This window comes from Crocodylus porosus, unplaced genomic scaffold (genome assembly GCF_001723895.1).
Source record: "Crocodylus porosus isolate Cpor-Errol unplaced genomic scaffold, CroPor_comp1, whole genome shotgun sequence".
Classification (NCBI taxonomy): Eukaryota; Metazoa; Chordata; order Crocodylia; family Crocodylidae; genus Crocodylus; species Crocodylus porosus.
In genome coordinates, this window is record NW_017728893.1 from 1,011,811 (window position 1) to 1,029,443 (window position 17,633).

General features: G+C 57.6%; 2 protein-coding genes across 2 annotated transcripts; both read right to left on the reverse strand.

The window, feature by feature from the left end:
• Nucleotides 1-791: 791 nt before the first annotated feature.
• Nucleotides 792-5,765, reverse strand: LOC109324085 (SLAM family member 9-like). The gene is made up of 6 exons (XM_019555942.1): nt 4,947-5,765; nt 4,313-4,606; nt 3,636-3,743; nt 3,335-3,411; nt 2,506-2,618; nt 792-1,964 (listed from the first exon to the last, which is right to left on the reverse strand). Exons 1-5 carry the CDS (start codon nt 5,278-5,280, stop codon nt 2,511-2,513), a joined length of 921 nt encoding a protein of 306 aa, XP_019411487.1. The 5' UTR covers nt 5,281-5,765; the 3' UTR covers nt 792-1,964; nt 2,506-2,510.
• A 5,888-nt stretch (nt 5,766-11,653) lies between these two features.
• SLAMF8 (SLAM family member 8) lies at nt 11,654-16,199 on the reverse strand. Its single transcript, XM_019555926.1, has 6 exons — nt 15,840-16,199; nt 14,980-15,273; nt 14,486-14,605; nt 14,092-14,183; nt 13,293-13,416; nt 11,654-12,779 (listed from the first exon to the last, which is right to left on the reverse strand). The coding sequence occupies exons 1-5, from the start codon at nt 16,162-16,164 to the stop codon at nt 13,303-13,305; spliced, it is 945 nt and encodes a 314-aa protein (XP_019411471.1). The 5' UTR covers nt 16,165-16,199; the 3' UTR covers nt 11,654-12,779; nt 13,293-13,302.
• Between the last annotated feature and the right edge of the window lie 1,434 nt (nt 16,200-17,633).

Below are 17,633 nucleotides of genomic sequence, written 5' to 3' on the forward strand. Positions count from 1 at the left end.
CCTGCCCCGCCCCGGGGGCAGAATCAGGGTTCAGCGCTGTCCCGGAAACCACGGGGCTGCACCAATCTCCTGCTCCCTGGTGGACGCAGCTCCCAGGGGAGGCCTGGGGGAAGTCATGGGGCTTACACAGAGGATGACAGTGCGGGAGGCCTGAACCCGCTGGTTTCGCGCTGGCCCTGGCACAGACCCAGGAGCCGTGTTTGGTCCCTACTTCTCTGCAGCGGGAGGAGAGTCCGCAGATGCCAAGCCTGTTTCTCCCGCACACCAGGCGCAGGCTGTCCCAAGCCACATGGGGAGGCCCCAAATTGCAGGTGCCTGATGGAGGACAGACCTCCCCAGGGGTCAGTGGGGCAGCCCCCCAGGCCTCTGGAAGGCCTCCCAGGTGCCTCTCCTCACATCTGGCTGCTGCAGAAGAGCAACCTGGCTGAGGAGGTGAGCGGCGAGTTGGTTGGTGGGAGCTGGGCTGAGGTTTTCTCTGTGGAATCCAGATGTTGGAGGATGCTGCTGGTAGGCAGGGATCCTCTTGTTCCTACAGCACCTTGCACACCAGCACTTATACGAGAGAACTAACGCTAGTGTATAGGATGAGTTTGCACACGGGGACAGTTGCATAGTGTGTCTCGATCGGCCTGATGCACCCAGGAACAGACCATGGAGCTGAACACCCCCCATCCAGATCAATCATAGGGACTTCAAACCCCGCCCCCCCGCAAAACACCATGGCAGGAGCAGAGCTCCTTGGGGGACCGGTTCCCTTTCCTGAGGTAAGAACACTCTGAGTTCACATGAGATCCAAACCACCATTGCTCTTTACTCATAGCACAAGAGATGCGGGCGCATGCACCCTCGCCGGTTCCCTTTCCTCTCCAGTCCCCTGGGCTGGAACTTGCATCTTGTGCAGCCCTAAGGAAACACCTTGAGGAAGAGGCTTCACAGCCTGTGATGGTGGGGAGCTCCTTGCCCAACTCCAGCCTGATCTCCCCCCAGGCCAGGTCCCTCCTGCCTGGGGGGGGACGGGGGGGGGGTTGTACTCCTGGCCCCTCTGCCTGGGAGAGCCTAGCCTGGCCAGCATCCTCTCTGTCTGGCTGCTCTGCTGGGTCCCGGTGGCTGCACCATCTCTGAGAAGTTGGAGCCAGACGCCCCGCTAACCCTCCAGCAGTGCAAAAGGGCAAGGGTCACTCCAGGGGGTCTCTTGCCTGCCCCCAGGCCTGGGCAGAGCCCTGGGGCAGTCCTTCCTAGGGCATCCTGGCTGGCATGTCCTGCTTGGCAGACGGGAGTCATCGAGCAGACAAGCCAAGAGGGATCAGGGCCAGCTCCATGCACAGCCCCAAGAGCCTGGCTAGCCCTGCACCATCAGGGGGTGAGTACAGAGCCCCTGGCCCAGCCTGCCCAGGACTCGCCAGCTCACACACTGACCTCCATCCCCTGACCCTACATTAGCTGCACGCCAAGACCTGCCCCCTCCGGTCATGTCTTTGGGGACCCCGCTTGGCAAGGACCCTGTTCTGACACAGCCGTACTGGCAGGGGGTGTGGGGCTGCCCCCAGGCTGGGGCCAGGCGGAGGCATGGGTGTCTCCAGAGAGAAGCAGAGTCAAGAGCTGAATGGGGAAGAGGATCAAAGGAGCTACTGGAAATCCAGCTCTGGCAGGCCCAGGCGGCTGCAGCCCTGGAGCCAACAGACCAGCTGCTGCTGCTGCTGCCACCCACATCCAGCCCCGGGGCCAGGCAGAGCGAGCTCCTGGTTTGGAGCAAAGCGGAGGGGAAGGGTCAAATGTGACAAGGACGCTGGGCAGGGTGTGCATGTGTGCGAGTGCACGCACATGCAAAGGCAGGCGTGCGAGTGCAGGCCTGCATGCGTGCGTGCGTGCGAGAGTCGGGGGGAGGGCGCTGGCTTTGGCTCAGGAATTTCAAAGCACTTCAGCAGAGAATTCCACATAAAAGCCTCTCTCGGAGCCAGGAAGTCCTGTAAAAGAAGCACGGGAGCATGAGCAGGAGCCAGAACCCAGGCGTCCCGACACTCATGCCTCTCCCAGAAATGGGCAGGGAACCCAGGCGTCCTGGCTCTCGTGCCTTTCCCTGCAGCAGGGAGAGAAGCCAGGCACCAGCCCCCCTCTGCCCAGACCCAGGAACCTAGCCTTCCACTTCTACACTCCCTTCCCAAGGTGTGGGGGGGAACCTGCAGGCCCCATTGCCCAAGATCCTGCCCTTGCCCCCACCCACAGCTCCCTCTGTCCCCAACTTTCCAGGGGGCTGGACAGGTTTGGTGCCCTCCAGAGGGGTCGGTGCTGAGTGCCAGCACGGGATGCTCCATTCCCACAGGCCCTCGGAGGTCTGAGCATGCAGGAAAAACCTTTCCCCGTCAGGGCTTCGGGATGGATGGGGGTTTCCCAGTCCTCTAGACTGCCCTGAGAGCTGACAGGCATGGCCCCAGCTCTGTCCAGACGGGACCAGCCTGGATGAGTGCTGCAGACGTAGCCGGAGCCCCGTGTTCCCCACAGCCTCACCTGGCCTAGGTGAGGAGCCGAGGTGTGCTCAGCTGGATCTGGGCATAGATGCTGGTGACCGGCGTCGGCTTTAGAAGGCTCTGAGCAGGGCTTTCAGGCGGGGAGCTCAGGACCTACAAGAGAAGGATGAGGCAGAAGTGGAAACAGCTGTTGGATCAGCCGCTGGCTGCAGGGGCTGTCCTTGCCAGGTCCCCTGCGGGGATCAGCTGGGAGGTCTATGACCGAGGGCGCTCCCGGCTGGAACAGACCAGGGAAAAATCCTCACGGACCTGCCAGTCCTGGGAAACACCCTGCATCCAGCCTGGCTGAAGAGAGCCAGGGAAGCCAAGGGGTTTTGCCAAAGTAAAAAATAGATGATATGGAAGTGCCAGTTTTGTCCCGTCCTTGGATGCAGCTGCCTCTGGGGTGGGGCCTGACAGCTTCATAACAGCTGCAGAGAACTTTAGGATAAGAAGTAAAGACTATGCCACTCCCTTGCAAAGGGGGACGTCTTGGCGTCAGACTCAGGCAATAGTGCCCTGTCTGGGTGGCACGGGAGAGCTCCGCCAGGCTCCCTGGGATGTCTCGCAGCAGCTGGGAGAAGGAAGCTTGCAGTCACAATAACAACTCCCGGCTGGCAAGAAGGGGTGATGAGGGCAGCCACAGGCTTCCGGTCCCTGATGGGGCATTTTGTGCAGCTGGAAGACAAAGGGCCCCTGCCACAAACAAGCTGGTGGGAAACGGTATGGGGTCAAGAGGACAGGGGCAAGGCCGGGGTCTGGGGATCCCTGCACTGTACAAGTCCCCATGAGCAGAGGGCACCAGGACGTCTCTTCCTGCAGGGACTCACTTGCTCATCTCCCTCCGGCGGTCTCCTCCTCTTGATCTCCGTGTACTGGGGCTCACTAGGACAGTCTTGCATGGGGGCTGAGGAGAGGGCAGGATTATCATGTATAGTGATCAGGCCTCTTCACCGAATAACAAACCCCATCTCATCCCATTTCACAGATGGGAAAACTGAGGCACAAGGCAAGAATTTGCTCAGAGGCACCCAGCAGCAAAGCAGGGAGCAGGACCCAGCCCTCCGAAGGCCTGTTCCAGTGCTGGGTCAGGTCACTGAGATGGAGCTCCTGCAAAGAGCAGGGACCCACCTCTTCCAGCTGCCTTCCTCTTCCTCCTCCTCCTCCAGAACCAGGCACCAAAGCACATGCCCACAGCGACAATCAGCCCAATGGACAGGAAGCACCACATGGTGGCATCTGCAACCAGAAAAACAACATCGCTCACCATCTCCCAGGGTGGTCCGGTGCAGGGAAAGATGTGACCCCCACCCCTGCGCAACACACCACAGCTTGGCAAGAGCTGGGGGCCTGTGACAGCTCTTGGTGCCAAGCAGATCCTACAAACAAGGATTTGGGACCAGGGGAACATCTGGCCAGATGCTTTAGAGATGAAGCATGGTGCCCAAATGTTTCCCAGGGGATTTAGGCACCTCTGCTCCTCATTGCTTTCAATGGGAAGTTTAGGATCCAAGTCCCATTGAAACCAAAGGAGATTGCAGTGCCCAAACCCCCTTGGGTCTGTGCCCCTAAGGAGCTTGCAATGGCATGAATCAGTTCCCAGGCTGATGGGGGAATTGCTTGGTGGGTCCTGAACTGCAGGGCTCAGTTTGGCAGCAGGGTTTAAAAGGGGATGGGGATTATGAGGAAACAGGATCTGTCTGCGCTGTGCAAATACACACGCACGGCCAGGAACCAGCTGCCTCCCGGGTTCCCCTCCCCTCGCCCATCGGCGGCTCGACTGAATCCGCCAGGAGAACAGGTCTCACGTGTGGTGTTGCTCGGGCAGAGGCTCTGCAAGGCCACAGAGGTGCTTTTCCGGTCGGCAGGGTTGCTGGCGCTGCAGGTGTAGGTGTCGTTCCAGGTGCCCGGGGGCAGAGCCAGGTGCAGGCTCTGGCCATCAGCTGAGATGTGGTGCCACGCCAGATCTTGCAGGTGGTCTCTTGTGCCCCAGGTGATGTTCATGGCAGCTGTGGTGGGCACCTGGCAGCGCAGTGTGAGGTTGCACCAGCCCAGTGTGCTGGGGTGCACCTGGCTCAGGATCTCAGGTGCTGGCACCAGCTCTGAGTTCGAAAGAAGCCAACCATAGGTGTTGGCACTGGAGGCTCTGAACTGCCCGGGTTCCCCAGCCATCATCCTCCCTGCTTGACTGTAGCCACCTCTCCCAGGTGAGTCTGGCTCTAGGCAGCAGAGCATTGGACCCCCACAAACACATCCCTAAGACCCCGAGGACAGCTTGCCCTGAGTGCCCGTCCAGCTCTGTCCCTGGACCTAGGTCCTAGAGGGGCAGACTGGGCCTTGGGGGTACAGACAGGAGGGCTGCAATCCTCCCCTGTACCCATTTTGGAAGCCAGATGGGCTGCACAGGGGCCCAGCACTAAGCATTGCCCCCCAGCCCCATACCGTAGATGGCAAGGTGGAAGTGACAGTCCCTCACAGTCGCTGGGTGCAGTTTCACGCGGGCACTGTACATGCCACCATCAGACTTCTTCAGCTCCCGGATGCCCAGCGTCGTGGCATTGGGCACCTCTAGGCGCTGCCCGAATTGGCCACCGGGATCCAGCTGCTTCAGCTGCCCAGTGCTGAACTCTGCTACCATGATGGCGCTGCCCGCCCCTGTGCTGAAGCTCCATTCTGTCGCCCTCACCAACTCTCCTGGAGACAGGGACACGGACAGCCAGGCCGAGCCGCCCAGCACCCGATTCATTTGGTGGGCTGTGGGCAGGGCAGTGGTCATTGAGAGACCTTAAGAAACAGGACAATTAAAAAAGTAAGAAACGGTTGTAACAAGGGGGCCACAGTCTCTGTAGGCAGAGCCCCTGGAAGTGGCCAGATGTGTCATGGAGCCCATTTATCTCCCTACGATGTGAAAGGTGGGAAGTGTTCCCCTACCCTGAATCTCACTGATGATCAAGACCCCAGGACACCTCCGTCTCAGTGCCCCACTTTTTCCACTCTCCCCGCCCAGCAAAGCCCTGCTGTTGCAGCGAGACCCCGGGTCCTCTTCCCCGCGATCCTGAGCCCGCTCTGCTGCAACGCTGCGCCTGGCTGAGCCTCAATCCTGCCCCACCCCAGAAGCGGTCGCTTTTCCGTCTTATTCTGGCTCTTGCTGAATAAATCCCAGAGTCAATGCCTGCCAGTGGATTTGGGAATATCCGAAGTCCCAGCGTGAGAGGTCTGGGATGGAGGATGCTCGCCGGTTGTAGCACTATACGTGGTGTTTAGTATCACTGAGCTCAGTCGATATGTTTTTTGGAAAGATTGAGTTCTGCTCAATCTATATGATTTGGAACTGATTTGGATGATCTGACTGGGCATATGAAATAAATATATTATTAAAAAAAAAAACATTAGTCCCAGCCTGAATGGCGGGGAGGTGGGGAAGATCCAATCCAGAAACACCCTGTGTCTTGCATGCTGTCAGCACGAGGAATTTATTCCGCATCTCCCGAGTCCCAGTGCAGGACCAGTGTCCCAAACCCTTCTACCCAGCTCCCAGTCCAGCCCCACTTCCCATCCCTAGTGTCATTTCCACTTGAGTGAGAACCGTGGGATTTGGCTCCAATTTTCTTGAAGAGGTTTGGGATGGGGAAGGTGATACAAAAGTTGGGTATTACTAAATTTGAATCTAATCGCCCCCCCCCCAATCCCCCCAGCCCAGCAGCCTCTTCTTATCACTCAGATCCAGGGCTTTAAAAGGGACAGGCAGATGCGATTACACAGAGGAAGGGAGATCAGGCTTCCACATCACAGAGCCAATTTTGTATTAAAGCTTCTGGTGGTCAAAATTATGAGACGCTGATTTCCTGCACTATGCAGAGCTCGTCTCCAGAAGGCGGGGGAAGGGGGTGACTTCTTAATGACATTTAATTATTTCTCAGCTCTGAGCTCGGCCAGGTGGATTTGTCTGCCTCTCTCTTGCCTCTTTGCACACACTCTGGGTCAGTCAACGAGGTCGATTTGGTTTGCAAAGTCTGCGAGCTGAAATGACAGGGAACCACAGCCCAGCGCAGAACCCGGCAAACCACAGGCTGGGTTGTAACAGGCGCACGCCCAGCACGTGCCAGCACCTGCTGCACGGAGCTGCAGGCTTCGGAGGCTGAGACATGCGTGCCACACACACACACCCCCCCCACCCCCCTGCTCTGAAACCCAACACCAACCAGCCCTTTGGAGAAACACCAGAGTCTCGCTCCGGTTGAAGCCCCTTTGTGCAGCCTGTATAGCACAAAGGCAGCTGCTGCTATGCCGCACGCTCCAGCTTGCACCCCGCTTTCTACCCTGACCACAGCACCCAGTGGTCTCTATTATATGAAAATAATCTAGAGCAGGAGCAGAGGTGTGGGTTTATCAGCCGCTCATGGTAGCTCGGCTATCGGGCCCCAGGCCAGGCTATGCTCAGCCTCTGTATTAGCTTGTGCAATAATTTAAACCCAGCCTAAGCAGGTGTGAAATGCTGGTTTGCCAACAACAGAGAACAAGGATGCACCGGCCTGTGCTGATCCTGGTGTCTGGGTTAGCTCCAGTGCCACCTGTGTCCTTCTGCCAGGAACAGGCTGGTGTCCCGGAGGTGTGCCAGAGGCGAGGCCTCCATTTCCGTGTACTGCATTCACCAGCTACAGAATAATAAACTAGTCTTAATATTTATCCTCAAACATGGTCTCTGCAGCTCGCAGCCTCACCAGCCTCTGCTCAGCTACCTGCCTGCTGGCTCAAGGCCAGGGCTTTCCCTTGGCAGGTCTTGCTGTCAGCGTTACAGACTCTCCTGCCCCCTCCAGCTGTGCCCGGGGCCACGACGTGTTGCAGAACAGCAGAACAGTGCCATTTTAGATCTGCTTTGGAGGGGATAAATGACAGCACATGCTGCTGGGCACCAGAGGATCAAATCTGTGGAGTTTAACCTTAAAATAGATCTGGGGCTGTCATCCTAAGCCTGACGTGTGTGGAGCATTAAGGTTTTATTTAGCCACGGGACTGATCCAGAACAGTTTGCCTGGCCCCCTCCAGTTCAGGGAGTTCTGACCCACAGCTGCATTTCAACAGCTGGATGGGAGGCAGGTTGGGAACCCCCCCTTGGTCTTTGGGGGAGGTGAATGCAGAGACCTGGGCCAGCCTCGAGGGAGATCTTTCCTATAACAAGGATGAATGAATGTATGCTATTCAATGCCATCTGTATTCACTATTCAATGCCATATCAGCCCCTTATCCACAAGCCCTGGGAGGGAGCATGAGGAGCTGCACTGCTGCCAGGAGAGGGTGGAATTGCAGAGGCAGCCTCTGCTGCAAAAGGGGCAAAAATTAGAGGTCCCAACCCCACACCCAGGGTCCCTGAGCCTCGTGCGAGTGGTATCCAGCACCTTGTCTAACTGGCAGACGTCTGCAGAAGAGAAGACAGAGGGGGGCTTTAACAGCAGCCTTCAACTACCTGAAGGGTGGTTGCAAAGAAGATGAAGCCAGACTAGTGGTTTTTGTGGTCCACAGACTGCTGAAGGCGTGCACGTTATGCCTAAGGGTCCACGAAAAATAACTGCGATCAATGAAAAGTACATGAATACCCACGCTTACAGATCAAAAGGGTCCACACCTCCATTCGATTGTTTTTAGGGATCCACAAATGAAAAAAGGTTGAAAACTACTGAGCTGGACTGTTCTCAGTGGTGGTAGGTGACAAAACATGGAGCAAAAGGCTCCAGTTGCAGTAAGGCAGGTTGGATATTAGGAAAAAACCTCTCATGAGGAGGGTAGTAGAGCACTTGAGCAAGCAACCCAGAGAGGTGGTGCAATCTCCATTCTTGGAGGCGTTTAAGACCCGGGTAGACAAAGCCTTGTTTGGGATGATGTCGTTGGGGTTGGTCCTGCTTTGAGTAGGGGGCTGGACTAGATGTGACCTCCCGAGGTCCCTTCCCACCCTCATTTTCTGTGTCCCATGCCTGACTTCAGCCAGGAGCATTCACAGGACGCAGCCCTGCCGCTCTGCCTCTCCATTCCCTTACTCCAAAGCAGCACAAAAGTACGTTCTTCTTTGAGATCTGCATGGTGGGGCTGCAAATTCAGGGCACCACAGTGTGAAACCACAGGCCAGGGCCAATTCCTTCCGAGTTTGGCTAGAAACAGCTCCCCCCACCCCAGGGCTAACCCACCAGGCATGAGACAAAGAGTTTTCTGCAGATTCCCCGGGCTGCAAAGTGATAGTTTCCCAAGACAGCTAGGACTTGTGCTGCGATTTCCTCTTGGGACTTTGAAAGGAAGAGGGAAGAGAGCTGCTCTGGGGGCTTTGTTTTAAACTTAAACTACAGAATAGCACCCGCCAGGATACAATGGAGACCAGCAGTTCTCAGCTTCTCCCTCATCTCGAATCAAATCAATATTTACAGGCATCTTAAGTGTCCTGCCCCTAAGCTGGTGGTGGAACCGGAGCGTGCTCCATCCACTCCATGCATTGACCTGGTATTGCAGTGCTTCCAGGACCGGTGCAAAAAAACAGGAAAAAAAGGGGTCCAATCCTAACCCCACAGCTTCCATGCCAAGAACCCACACACTAGCCCTGCACTGAGATAAGGGGTAACATCCCCTCCCAGATCCAGAACAAAGCAGGGGTGGGAACCGGCTAGGACTCTCCTCTGACAAGCCAAGAAAAAACAAAGAGCAAAACAAATCCAAAAAACCACTCAGAGAACTGAAGAAGCATTGCTCAGACCCTTTAGACTTAACACCCCGGGGCTGGATGAGTATTCAGAGCTGCAAAGCACTTCCAGCTCTAAGCAGAGCTGCTTTCCTTAATGCAGTGAGTACACAAAAGAATCAAAGAAAGAACTTTTTTTTTTCCAGCTATTTAGTTGGTCTAATAAAAGATATCGCATCCACCCAAAGAACCTTGCCGGCAAGCGAATCGAGCAAACCCACTGTGCCGGCAGAGACCAGCTCCTTTCCGTCCACCCAGCCAAACAGCCCTCCAACCACCATAAAGTTTTCCCAGGCTCGTGAGTTTGTTGGGTTTACCAAGGATGAGAAGGTTTAAACTCCACTCATGACCCTGGTGTTTCTAGTTTTAACCCCAGAAATATGAAAATCTTCTAGAACTACAATTTATGAAAATTGGTGAATAAGCAGGTAAGGTAGAGCAGCTATTTCTCATGACCGGCAGCTGCATATAAAAAAAATAGCAGCCCAACAGCATTCACCTGACACCCAGCACCCTCCCCATCTCCCACCTAGTCTGACCTGCAGCACTTCAAGCCAGGTAGGAGCTTCTGCATCTCTCTAAATAGGTTGGCTGGGTGCTACCATAGGGGGAAAATGGGCAGAGGCAGCTGCAAACCTTCCCCTTGTTTGCCCCGATCTGTCTCCTGCCCTTATCTCAAGCTGGGAAGACGTGGGCTACAAGCCAGCATTTGCCCACTCACCTGTCCAAGAGCTGAGCAGCAGCAAGACAGGGACAGAGGCCACCTCCATGCCTTTCTCTCCACCTGGAGCTCAGAGCTCCCGAGCTAGAAGCAGCAGGACTAAAGAGCAGAGGGAAGAGTGGCTCTGCCTCACTAACAATAAGCCACCTGTTTACTGCTAAACACCTGTGTCCCCGCCTTCGTGTTAGCTTACCTGCCCAGCAGCCAATCAGTCTTAGTAGCATCCCTGGGGCCAGCGGGCTCTTGCAGGCCATGCCTTGAAGCACTAGCTGCGAAGATCTCGGAGCTGCAAATGCTCAAGGGGAAGTGAGAGTGCATGCTCATCTCCTTGCTCACTAAGCCTGCACGGGGAGGGGACATAGGAAGAAGCCAAGGGCTTTGCAAGCATCACAGAACAGGCTGCCTCTCCCTTCCAGACACTTTTTGCACCCAGAGCTGCGTGCCCGCAGCCCCTTGGGGATCTCAATGCCTCTTCCAGCCCTCTCCCATCACCACCTGCTTCATATTTCTGTCCCTTTTAGCTTTCCCTCAGGCCGGCCACTCATAAAGCAGCCTCCCCAACGCTCTTTGCCGTGCACAGCCAGGCGTGATGGTGGCAATGTTATAGATGCACCTGTTCGTGGCACCCATTTGTCGTCCCCTGCCAGACAGGGCCATGGGCGGCACCCCAGGGGCCTGCAGCTCCCTTGTCACAACAGCTCAGCTGCGGAGGGCAGGCTGCTGTCTCTCAAGCTGCAGGGCAGGTCACCCTTGCATTTCCTGCCTGTGGTCGACATGGCCTAGTTACACGGCAACCTGCGCGACAGCAGTTTGACTAAGCCAGGCTTGACCGGACACATGCTGATTACCCTGCCAGCTGCAGCAGGTGCCCGAGGGCAGGTCCCACACTGCCCTGGGCTGCGGTCCCGCAGGAGGGACTGGCTGTTTGGACCAGAGCAGGCTGGAGGAAGACTGCCGGCAGGAAAGCGAAGCGGTCCCGGCTGAGACCGGACACAAAGGACTGAGCTGGTCCTGGTTGGGGCAGGATGCAGATAGCTCTGGGATCACCAAATAGGGAAGTGGCAAGAGGTGAACTTCCCTATTCCCAGGGCAGGATTGTCTGGGAATTCATAGCACTAGGGCTGAGCAATGGGGCAGTGAGAACCAGAGCTGCTCTTCTTCTTGCCCACCCACCTCACGTCCCCACAGACTACTGCAACCGGCTGCTAATTTTCATAATTTTCTTATATTTGCATGAACGCAGAGGCATACCCCGTCGGGAACAGACGCCTGCCTTGCTACATGTGCTCACAGAAGTGGGGAAAAGAAGAGAGGACTTTGAGACACGCTGGGGTTGGGGTGATTTCTTCACACATGTACACACACACACACACGCATATACACATGTACACACACATACACACACGTTTCACATGAGATCTGCCTGCCAACTCATCCTCACTTGTTTCATCCTGATAATGCCCCGTGTCCCAGCCCAGAGCCAGATCCCTTCTGGATCAAGGGCAGAGGGGGTAACCCTAGCACCAGCGCTCCCCACCCATCCTAGCTGGATACACAGAGGGAAACGGGAATGGAGATACCCCCTTTACAGACAGCAGTAACACCCCCCCAGGGCAAGAAGGGAGCAGGGCTGGGGATGAGGGTCTTGGACCCCCAGAAGGCTGCTCTGGGCAGGGCTCAGATCCACGCTTCACCCCAGGCACCGATCCTACCGCACCGTGCGTCCCAACCCAGCTCTAGAGTTGCTAGGGAAGTGCGTGTGAGCAAAGTCCATCTCTTGACAGATGGTCAATACACCTTTCATCAGGGCGCTTCACTCTGGGCTGCAGCCTGCTGCCATCAGTGGGAGGCCTGGGCCTTTCCCAGGCACTGATCCCACCCCGCTCCCGTCCCATCCCAGCTCTAGGGAAGTGCGTGTGAGCAAAGTACATTTTCTGGTCAATACACCTTTTAGCAGGTTCCACCTGGTAACATGCAACTCCTGGCACCTCCCTGCTAATTTGCTCACCAGCACATCTACCGTGGTCCTGGGAAGGGATACCTGTGAGCTTGGGGCTGCTCCTCCACCAGCCCCAGGCAGCCCTGCACCTTTCACCCACCCAGGAATATCATGGGGATGCTTCTTCCAGGCCCTGTGCCACGTTGCAACCCCAGCCGGCCCTGTCACCCTCAGTCCCAACCAGCTGCAGCTCACCCTTCCAGCTGTCTCTCTTTACCCTGCCAGCTTTTCCCCTCCCTAATGCTCCAGCTGCCTCTCCCCCTTGCTGGGACTGTACCCTGGAGCCAGGCAGCATTGACCCTCCCCACATCAAAGCTCTCATTAGTGGATCAGTCCTGCTTCTCTTTGCTGCTTTGCAGCTCGCTGAGCACCACTGAACAAAATAAATGCAGCTCAAGGTCCCGGCACGTGGAGATCAATGGTTTCTTATGGCCACATCCTGTTCAGAGCTGGGGAGGGGCACAGCAACCTGTCCTCTGCCACCACGATGCTCCACTTGCAGCCCCGCTTGCAGCCCCGCGGGGAGGGGGACCGTGGCTCTCTGCTTTGCTGATGTCCCTTCTGGATGGGCCGTGCCCCCCGGTGCAGCCTGGCTCCTCTCCTTTCTGGCCTTTTTTCTCGGTGGCTTGCACCCCGGGAACTGCAGCCTCTGCTCCCACCTCAGCCAGCTCCATTGCCTTAGCTCCAGTCCCTTTTTCCCCAGCAGGCTCCGGGGGCACAGGGAAGGTTGTAAAACACAAGGTGGTAGGAGAGCCATGGGGCAGGAGAGCACCGGGTGAGCTGAAGCCAGGGCGCTGGGTGGCAACGACCCCGCAGCTCCCACTCAGCTGGGTCCTGGGGGAAGGAGAAAGGTCCCTGAGGCCACTCATAGGGGTGTAGGGTCCCCTGGTCCAAGCCCTGCCCTGAGACATGCTCACATGCTCCCAAACCCCTTGGACAAACATGTTCCAGCACAGGCGAGTCTGGAGATCCCGTCTGTTGCTCAGGACATTTCCTAAGGGGACACTGGGGATGGCTGAGCCCTGTTCTGGTTGCAGCCCCTGTTCACATGCTTCGCCCCATCCCTGGGAGAAATCTGGATCAGGTTCATCTCCACTGGGTGTAAATGGAATGGCTTGTGTCAATGTAACCGACTCAGTTCCTGATCCAGTTTCAAGTGAAACCAGCACAGCCAAGTGTAGACAAGGCCTGACCCCCTCTATCCCCCAGAGGCTTGGTCCTGGGGCCCCCATGCAGCGAGGGGCCCATGATAACAGGCTCAGAAGAGCATCCTCTCCCGGCCTCCCCAGCCCCTGGGGACCTCGCTTCTCCCTTGACCTGTTGGGAAGCAGGGGCGCGTGCCCTTACGTTGCTCAGTTTAGGTGACCTCGGCTGCGTTTGCTGGGGTCGGGCGGATCTGGTCGTACACGGTGGTGATGAGTGCCTCCTTCTGCAAGCGCCGGTCCACAGTGCCATCCAGGTGCCGCAGGGCCTGAGGTTGAAGTGGAGAGGAGGCCGTCACCATTGCTCTGCCAGCTGACTGGGCTGGTCTGCCCCCTCCCCAGGCTGCCAGTGGGGCTGAACCATGGGCTTCCCCTGGCATGGTATGCCCTCTCTGCCCCAGTGAGGGGCAACACACTAGGGAGGGGAGCATCAACCCCGCTAAAGGGGTATGCAGCAGAGAGCAGCAGCTCCTAGAGAGGACACACAAGTACACACCATATCCCCCCTCCCCTGCATACACACACATCACAGCGATGGGAGCAAGGCAGAGGCCACCACAGCCCTGCACCTGAAGTGCAGCGTAGCAGCAAGCAGCTCCCAGGACGAGATGCACACGTGCCCACTTGTGCACTGTTGGCGCCGGCTGCACAACCAGAGGGCACAGGCTGCCTAGGCTCTGCGGTGCACCCCAAGTCATCAACTCCCCAGGACAGATAAAGCCATGCCATGGTGGCAGCAGCCCTATCTCCTAGCACCAGAGAGCTGTTTCTTGCCCCAGTTTCAGTAAAGGGCCCCGGGAAGCTCCACATCTGCTGAGTGCAGTGGAGGCGAGGATGGGGCTGCCTCCCAAGTAGTGTTGGGCAAATGTGCTGGCAGGATTTGAACTCATGTTCCCGCCTGCTCACAAAGCCTTCACCTTTTGCCTGCTCCCAGCAGACCTCACCTGGTCGTTGCCCTCTGGAGGGCTCCTCCGCAGGATTTCCGCGTACTGGGGGTCCAAGGAGCTGGGCTCAGCTGGGACTGGGGGGGTTGCAGCTGCAATGAGAGCATGAGGCTGAGAGGTGGGTGAGACCCCCCAGCTCTCCCCACCCCCAGCACCTTGATCTGGGCAGCTGCACCCTCCTTGTGCCCCAACCCCCCTGGCTGTGCAGAATGCCTTGCGGTGCAGGTGCCAGCCAGACGAGACATGGGGGGTTTCGGTGGATGCTTCTCCAAAGGGGCATTGCGTGGTCTCATGCCTTCCCAGGTGCAAACAGACCCATTGCAGTGCAGCACCTCCCTCCCAAAGCCCCAGCTCCCTGAGGCATGGCATAGCACCTGGCATCCCCAGGACTTACTGGCTTGGGCCGACTTCTTCTTGTTGAAGCGCCAGCACCAGACAGCACCACCAATACTCAGTGCCAGCAGGATGATAGTCAGGACCACGTAGCCTGGCTTGGAGGAGGACGAGTCTCGGTCTGGAATGGCAGGGGCCACGGGTCAGGGCCGAGGGGGAGCTAAGAGGGTGCTTGGGACTGGCTGTGGGGGTTTGGTGGGGACAGGGACAGCCCATCACTGTGCTGGCTGCATGCCCCACAGCTCACTCATGCTAGCTGGTCCCATTCCCCACTGCACGGAGAACATGGGGTGCCATAAAGGCACTGCCTCCAGCCTTGTGCTTCTCCCTTCCTGTCCCCAGAGCACTCAGTGGCTGCAAATGCACCCCCATGTCATGACAGTGGGGACATGAGGCTCTGAGAAGGGGGAGATGCTTGTCCAGGGTCCTCCAGCAGCAGTCCCACGATCCCAGTCCCTGGAGCAGCCATGCAAGGCCAGGCCCTGAGCCCCTCACCTTCCCGGAGGCAGGTGGCATGCAGGTCGAAGGAGGCGCTTTTCCGGTCGGCGGGGTTGCTGATGCTGCAGGTGTAGGTGGCGTTCCAGACACTGGGCGGCAGGGCCAGGCGCAGGCTCCGGCCGTCAGCGGAGAGCTGGTGTGGCTCGAACCGCAGTGGGCGTGGTGGGCTGCCCATCCCCCAGGTCACATTCACAGAGGCCTGGCTGGGTGCTTGGCAATGCAGTGTGACGTTGCACCACTCTGGGGTGCTGCCCAGAAGCTGGCAGTGGGCCCGGGGTGCTGGCACTGGTTCTGCATGCGGGAGACAGGCAGTTGGATCTGACACTGCAGAGACCAAGCCACCCTGGCAAGTGTCCTCCACCCCGACCCTGGCATGTGCCCCAGCCTCCAGCACCCAAAATCCATCAGGCCCTGAGGAGATGCCCAGACTTTCACCATCTCTGATACTCCTGTTCCTTGGGGCTCACTCAGGCCAGGGCCAGGGGAAGGAGCGGTCTCTTATCGGTGCCCACCAAGACACTTGCACAGTTCTTCATCTCCATCTCTGGGGCTCAGAGAGACACCAGAGCTGGAGAGATTTAATGCAAGTGGAGAGCGGGTCATGCCAGACACACACGTGTGAACTTTGTGAGGAGGAAGGTGCCAAGTGGGCGTGAGGTGCGAATCTCTAGGCCACACGGTTAGAGCATCAGTGGGAACCTGGGCTCTGCCACTGCCTCTGGGTGGCCTCAGGCAAGTCCCCTCATCCCTCACCTGACTCCCCCTCTGGATCTGCCAAAAATGAGCAGTGGTGAGGCCTAGAGCCGGCGCAGGAGTTGCTTGTGTTTCAGAGCCCTGACGGACTTCCAGGCTCTTACCGTAGACGGCGAGGTGGAAGTCGTAATCCTCCACGACCGCCGGGTGCAGTTTCACGCGGGCACTGTACTTGCCGCTGTCATCCCGCTGCAGTGCCCGGATGCCCAGCACTGTGGCGTTGGGCACCTCTAGCCGTTGCCGGAACCGGTCACCGGGATCCGGCCGCTCCAGCTTCCCGGCGTTGAACTCTGCCACCACGATGGCGCTGCTTGGCCCCGCGGTGAAGCTCCATTCTGTTGCCTTCACCTGCGCCCCCGGAGGCAGGGACACAGACAGCCAAGCCGAGCTGCCCAGCACCCCGTTCACCTGGCGGGCCGTGGGCTGCATGAGGTGTGGTGGGGCCTGTGCGTGGCTGGCTGGGGGGTCTGCGGAGAGAGGCACAAGGAGCATTAGCAACACGGGATTGCAGCAACATCAGCAGAGCGAAGGCTTGCGGGGAACACCCCTATCTGGGCTGTGTCTCTTCCCATTGTCCTAAGGCTTTGGGGGCCACCGAGGCAGCACGAGAAGGAAGCAAGATGCTGCTCGAAGCACTGAGCCCCAGCCCCGCCTGCCAGGGGTGCTCAAGCAGCACCCTGATCCCTGCAGTATCTGGGCAGGGGCGAATCTCACCCAGCAAGGACGTATTTAGGGGTGCTTGGGCTCCAGGGACTTTGGCAGCTTTGGAGGATCTGGGCTTTAGTGCTTCACTAGAACATGCCCTTGAACAGAGACCCCTTGTCCTGAGTTTGTACAGTGCCAATGTAGCATCCTGACACAGGGCTGGGCTTCTGATACAATGGTCCCGCCAAAGCCAAGGATACCCAGCTGAGTAGAGGGTCTGGCCAGTGCCAAAAATTCCCTTGGGACTTGTGGGCTCAGTTGGTTTTACAGACAGCTTCCGGGGAACCTGGGAAGGCCCCAGGTCTGTTCAAAGCAGCAGTTTCAAAGCGGCCCCGTTTCCCCCCTCCCACGCATCTCTGTGGATCTCTGCAGTGCAACAGCCCCTAGGAGGATGGGGGAGCCCCTGCGGATGGCTGCGCCCCCACACAGCCTCCTTCACTGCCTGCTTGGCTAGTCGGGGCGCGGAGACCACAACGGTATCGGTTCCTCCTTTCCACCATAGGTCCGTCCCTGGCCGCCTGTGCCATCCTGGGCTAAATCCCCCTGCAAACAGCCGTGCCTGGCCACAAAACTCTCTTACCCAGAAGTGAAAACAAGGAGTCCTAATATCTCTGGCTCTCAATACTGGCCCATCTAAATGCCCACTATGCTGTGCTGAGATTAGGTTTGGGGTGGGGTAGGGGCACCCACCATCTAGTGGTGCATTTGCCAGATTGATGGCAGGGCTGGTTTTTGCAGATTTCCCGGGGCAGCGGTGAATGAATTTTTGCAGCAGGGAGGGGGAACTTCATGAGAGGCAAAGGGCAGCTTTCAGCCGGCGGGGAAGTCCAGACCCAGACACAACTCCCACTGAGAGCTGCAGGCCACATCCCCAGCCAGCACCATAGACAACAGTCCAGCTCCATCCTCTTAGCACAAGTTAATTCGATTCCAGCTCAGAGGAAAGGCAGCAAGAGAACACAGCAGCCCCCCTGGCTCTCCAGGGACCTAGCAGACTTCCTGAGGCTAAAAAGAAAGGCTTATAAAGGATGGGATTCACTTCCAAGGAGGATTATTTTGCGTTGGCCAGGTCCTGCAGGGAGCAAACCAGGAAAGCCAGGGCTGCAACTGAACTCCAACTAGCTTCGAGCATCAAGGACAACAAAAAGTCCTTTTTCAGATATGTGGGGAGCCAGAGGAAAAACAAAGGCAAC

Bases quoted from the DNA above. Each gene is read 5' to 3' on its own strand.
- LOC109324085 (XM_019555942.1), bottom strand. From the start codon at position 5,280: ATGACCACTGCCCTGCCCACAGCCCACCAAATGAATCGGGTGCTGGGC. The intron at 4,607-4,946 runs GTATGGGGCTGG...TTTCGAACTCAG, and splicing joins CTTCCACCTTGCCATCTACG to AGCTGGTGCCAGCACCTGAG. The intron at 3,412-3,635 runs GTGGGTCCCTGC...CCCTCTCCTCAG, and splicing joins GAGGAAGGCAGCTGGAAGAG to CCCCCATGCAAGACTGTCCT.
- SLAMF8 (XM_019555926.1), bottom strand. From the start codon at position 16,164: ATGCAGCCCACGGCCCGCCAGGTGAACGGGGTGCTGGGCAGCTCGGCT. The intron at 15,274-15,839 runs GTAAGAGCCTGG...TCCCGCATGCAG, and splicing joins CTTCCACCTCGCCGTCTACG to AACCAGTGCCAGCACCCCGG. The intron at 14,184-14,485 runs GTAAGTCCTGGG...CTCTCATTGCAG, and splicing joins GAAGAAGTCGGCCCAAGCCA to CTGCAACCCCCCCAGTCCCA.